The following is a 5,244-nucleotide window of genomic DNA, read 5'->3' as shown; positions in this document are numbered from 1 at the left end:
CCAAGGCCCACCACCCCGTCCTCACAGGCCATTTTGCCTTCCACAAGACTTCCCATCTGTATGCTGGAACCTTTGGTCAGTCAATGGTAAGTAGGTGCCACGGGCCCAAATAAGACAGAGAGAAAGTGAACCCACTGGGCGTAGACTCCCCCCTCTGCCCCCACCGTGGGTGCACCCTCTTTTGGGAAATCCTCAAAGCCTACATCCTTCCATGAGCTTCTGACAGCAGCATCCTCAGGGATGGACTGTGAATCAACTCACTGACCTCTAGACAACTTGGTCCCTCCCTCTTCATCAGACTTTTTGCCAGCTGCCTTGAATTGGTTTTTCAGAAGCTTGCCCCATCTTTCTAGAAGATCGTACCCCAACACATTTCCTTTTTGCCATGGCTGTTGGGAAGCTCACAGTCAAGAATGGTGTCCAACTGTAATGGTTAACCCATTCTAGGTGCCTAGTACCAGTTAATTTCTTGCTCCTTTCAGCTTGTTTTTGTTATTGATTGATTTCTCTCTCTCTCTCTCTTTTTTTTTAAGATTTTATTTATTTATTTGAGACAGAGAGGATGAGATAGCAAGCGAGAGGGCACAAAGTGGGGGGCAGAGGGAGAGGGAGGAGCAGGCTCCCAGCTGAGCAGGGAGCCCGATGCGGGGCTCGATCCTAGGACTCTGAGATCATGACCTGAGCCGAAGGCAGATGCTTAACCCACTGAGCCACCCAGGTATCCCTATTGATTGATTTATATATTTATTTTTTTTTAAATTTTTTTGTTAAGATTTTTATTTATTTGACAGAGAGAGACACAGAGAGAGAGGGAACACAAGCAGGGGGAGTGGGAGAGGGAGAAGCAGGCTTCCCGAGGAGCAGGGAGCCCGATGTGGGGCTCGATCCCAGGACCCTGGGATCATGACCTGAGCCGAAGGCAGATGCTTAACAACTGAGCCACCCAGGTGCCCCATCTATATTTATTTTTAATACATCTGTTTTATGGTATGTTCCATCTTAGGAAGTCATCTGTTTCTTTTCACAAATAGATGGGGTGTCAACCATTGTAAAAAGAAATGCGAGAGGTCAAGGGCATGTCCAGTACATTATCCTTGTGTCCCACCATACCTGTGAGAGTACATTGCATGGGAAAATGCTCATTAAAAGTATGTTGAATACATTATGTAATTCCTAATACTTATTATGTCAGAGGCTCTCCCAAGGGAAAGTTTTGTAGGGACACTGATTGACAACGGATGTGGATCTTTTTTATTTTCTATCTCCCGTGGCACCTGTCTGGTAACGTTAGTGCAGGTGCTAAGGTGTCTGCTTTCGTATCTTTTTGGTGCCTGGACCCTGCTAAGCGTCTCGCTGGATGGACAGCCGCAGAGGGCATCTACCCAGTGACTCACGGGGAGTTGTTGCTCCTCCGAGAGGAAATCAGTGTCATAAGTCTGGTACTCTGTGTTTCCAGTGGTGGCATTGTCCTTGGTAGCCCATCTCTCCCAGGTTTGGCACCCCCCAGAGTCTCTGCCTGGTGCCTTAGGAACTTACCCTACTTTCTTGAAATCAGAGGTTCATCTTTACCTTGTGACTCAGTGAGGACAGCCATTCAGAGCTGGGAATGGCTCCCTAGGGATATCTGGCTGCAGCCGAAACTGCCCATCTCTCATCCTTCCTAACAAGGGCCACATGATTTACATTTCAAAATGTTCCAGTAGGACCGTGCTCAGCATGGCTAATGAAGGATTTCAGCATTTGGCAAAGAAACGGCAGGGTTAGTTAAAACTGAACTGTTTCGTTGAGGAGTGATGGTCTTTTAACGAGCTCCCAAGGAACCCATGGAAGGGTCTGCAGAATAAAGCAAGAGGGCTTCCACGAGTCAGAAGCCATAAACAAGGACCCCTAGTGGTGGAGACACAACACCTGTTTTCATTGTTATGGGCCCTTCTTTGTTCTTTCCCTTGCTGTGTGCTAAGGATATAGGAATTTTGATGGTAAGAAAACAGATTAGATCATGTTCTGCTGGTTCTCAAACAGCTTTACTAGATCACATCCCCAAAGTGAGGAGTTTAAATTTTTGGTTTGGTTTTTAGGAGCCTACAGGATCTGCTTGCAACCTTCCTTTTTAATTACTTGCTCCCTGTCCTCTGTCATCACATGTCCTGGGCTTGGACTATACCAGCCAGCTCTTGGTAGCTTTCCACTTTCGCTCATCCTGTTCCCTCTGCATGAACAGTCTTTCCTGTTCCCATCTATCCACTCCACCCTCCGTTCTGTTTACAGAACTCAAATTCCTTCCCTAGTGAGGAAAATAAACCACACCTCCCTACACCGGTGGTACTTTGCTTACCCTAATTTCCCTGGGTCTGGATAATAGCTAACCGTCCATTTCTGCTTCTCCCCAAGATCCTAAGCAGCCAGAGGGCAGAGGCTGCTGGTATATGGTTGCATCTTCTAGTGCCCAGCCAGAGCCCCGGATGCAGGAGACTCTCATAATCATGGGTTGTGGAGTGGCATGTTCTTGTTCTTTTAATTTTTTTTTAAAGATTTTATTAATTTATTTGAAAGAGAGAAGAGAGCATGAAAGAGAGAGAGATTGAGAGCGAGAGCGAGAGCAGGAGCAGGGGGGGAGGGGCAGAGGGAGAAGCAGGGAGCCCGATATAGGGCTCCATCCTAGGACCCCGGGATCATGACCTGAGCCGAAGGCAGACACTTAACCGACTGAGCCACCCAGGCACGCCTCTTCTTGTTCTTTTTATTTTTAAAATTATTTTTAAAGATTTTATTTGTCAGAGAGAGAGAGAGAGCACAAGCAGGGGGAGCGGCAGGCAGAGGGAGGACCCTGGGATCATGACCTGAGCTGAAGGCAGACACCTGACTGAGCCACCAAGGCATCCCTCTTCTTATTCTTTTAAAATCAAGTTTTATTAATTCTAAATATGCCATACATTCTCACTAAAAAGTATAAAAGAGTGAAAAGTCACTCCGTTCTCTAGCCACCAGATTCCCTTCTATGCGAATAACCAATATTATCAGCTTTTTATGAATCCTTCTAGACATATATAAACATATGTATTTTTCTTCCTCCTTTTTAAAAATAAATGGGATCATACTTAAACAGTTTTGCACTTTGCCTTTTCACTTTACTATGCTCATATACACATATTTTTAAAACTTATTTAACCAATTAACTTTGATAATGTTTCAGTTGTTTTCATTCTTTTGCTATTAAAAACAATGCTGCAATGAATAATCTTGTATATTTGCCATGTTCAGATGTAATTTATGTAGGAAGAATTTCTGGAGGTGGAATTGCTAGGCCAATAGATATGGGTACTTTTAATCTTGATTATCATTGCCTAATTGTTCTCTATAAAGAATGTCTGGTTTCACACCCATCAGCAATATATGGGAGATGGGAGTCTGTCCATGCACCGTTGCCAACACGATGTGTTATTAACTTTCAGACAAGTTCCATTAAAAAAAAAAATTAGATTTAATTTTAAGTGTGTGTGTGTGTGTGTGTGTGTGTAACAAATTCATGATCACCTCTTGGGTTGAAAATCATCCAAAGTATCTGGGGGTGTTAACAATCTGGAGATTCTGACCCCAGGTTCACAGAAAAGTAAAGAGGTTTTACTTTTGTGAAGCAATTTACAGATTTTAGATGTATTTTACGTGCATTGATTTTGACCAATGGGTACATTCATACACTTCCAAGAATTTAAAGCATAACCGGGAGGAGCCAACTTGATGAACACTTTGATGTTTCGGGTAAGATTTTGGGTATCTACTGATTATTTCAGTAAGATTACTAAAGAGGTCAGAAGATAGTGTGAAATCTGCTCCATAGTCGTGTTATGAGGATTAAATAGGATGTCTGCAAAACTTTCGTCACAATACCTGATACATAATAGGCACTCAATAAAGTAGCGGTAGTTATTACCTAATAAACAATAGGCTGTTTATATGCGTTGATGACAGATTAAGGGGCTATTTAGGTGATAAAATCTGCCCTTTTGGCAGTAAGGGCTCTGGCGCCCGATAAATTCCTCTCTAGCACTCATGAGCAGTGTGACTTTGAGCACATCCCCTAACCTCCCCGGCCTCAGTTTTCACATCTGGAAAGTGGAAGAATAAAAGCCAAGGCTCAAGGTTTGCCCTGAGCTTAAATGTGCAATACTCCGAAGTGCTTGCTACACACTAGTTCTCTTCTTTCCTCCCAATCTACTGATTGGAGCCATCAAGAACCCATAGAAAAACCCGATAACCCCAGGAAACCAGAGGGATCGAGACCAGGGCGACACGAGCGTGTTCATCACCGCCGGGGGGCCGCGCGTCCAAGGGCAAAGGGTCACAAGCGACGCGCGATCTATGACTTTCCCCTCCCCAGCCCACCCCACCCCTCCGCTCCCCTTCCCTTCCCCTCGGCGAGGAAGACCCCGCCCCTGTGGAGGCGGTCGCCCCCGGGCGATCACCCCGGCAACGCCGTCTTCCGGTCCGCTCGGCCCCGCCCACTTCCGGCCCCGGCGCGGCGCGTTTGCGCGAGGCGACCAGGAGCTGGCCTCCGAAAGGGCGGCGTGGGGGTGTGGTCCCGGGCGGAGGGCGGAGGGCGGCGGAGCGCGGGGGACGCGCGGCCTGACTTCGGCGTCGCTGCCGGCACTCAGGGCTCCGCGCAGCCATGGAGAGCGGAGGGCGGCCCTCGCTGGGCCAGTTCATCCTCCTGGGCACCAGCTCGGTCGTCACCGCCGTCCTGTATTCCGTGTACCGGCAGAAGGCCCAGGTCGCCCAAGAGCTCAAGGTCAGTGCTGGAGCCAGCCTGGCCTCAGTCGGCTCACCCCTGCCCCCGGTAATGGTGAGCCCGCGGTTCGCCTCGGGCTGCTCCAGCGTCGGAAACTGCCCCAAAGAGGAAACCGGCCCTTGAGGGATGTCGCCCCCGAGTCACGGGAGGAACTAGGATCAGAATTCGGGTCTCGTGATAACCGCTGCACTTCCCCTTTTCTCCTTAGCCGCTCTCATTACTCAGAATCTCGACCTGATTCCTTTATTCGACAAATACTAAGGGCCGCCTGCTCTGCTCCAGGCACTGGGGCTGTCGCATGGGTAGAAGAGACAAAAGTCCCTGCCCTCATGGAGATTCCGTTCTGGTACAGGCAACCAGGCAATAAACACGTACCTCAGATGGTATGACAGATGGGGAGAAAAATACTACGGAATCATGCGGGGAAGAGAGGAAATGCAGTGGTGTGCTATTTTAAA

At 47.7% G+C, this 5,244-nt stretch overlaps 1 protein-coding gene across 1 annotated transcript in view; it reads left to right on the top strand.

Annotated features, from left to right (window-relative positions):
- The first annotated feature begins 4,562 nt into the window (after positions 1-4,562).
- MUL1 (mitochondrial E3 ubiquitin protein ligase 1) overlaps positions 4,563-5,244 on the top strand; it is an 8,881-nt gene continuing 8,199 nt past the window's right edge. The window contains exon 1 of the mRNA XM_006738156.3: positions 4,563-4,786. Within this exon, the coding sequence (XP_006738219.1) occupies positions 4,667-4,786 (120 nt within the window). The 5' untranslated portion in view covers positions 4,563-4,666. The remainder of the gene's footprint in view (positions 4,787-5,244) is intronic.

Source organism: Leptonychotes weddellii, chromosome 4, assembly GCF_054177405.1.
Source record: "Leptonychotes weddellii isolate Sample4059 chromosome 4, ASM5417740v2, whole genome shotgun sequence".
NCBI classification, from domain to species: Eukaryota; Metazoa; Chordata; class Mammalia; order Carnivora; family Phocidae; genus Leptonychotes; species Leptonychotes weddellii.
Note: the sequence above shows the minus strand (reverse complement) of the source record. Positions and strands in the feature narration are given on the sequence as shown.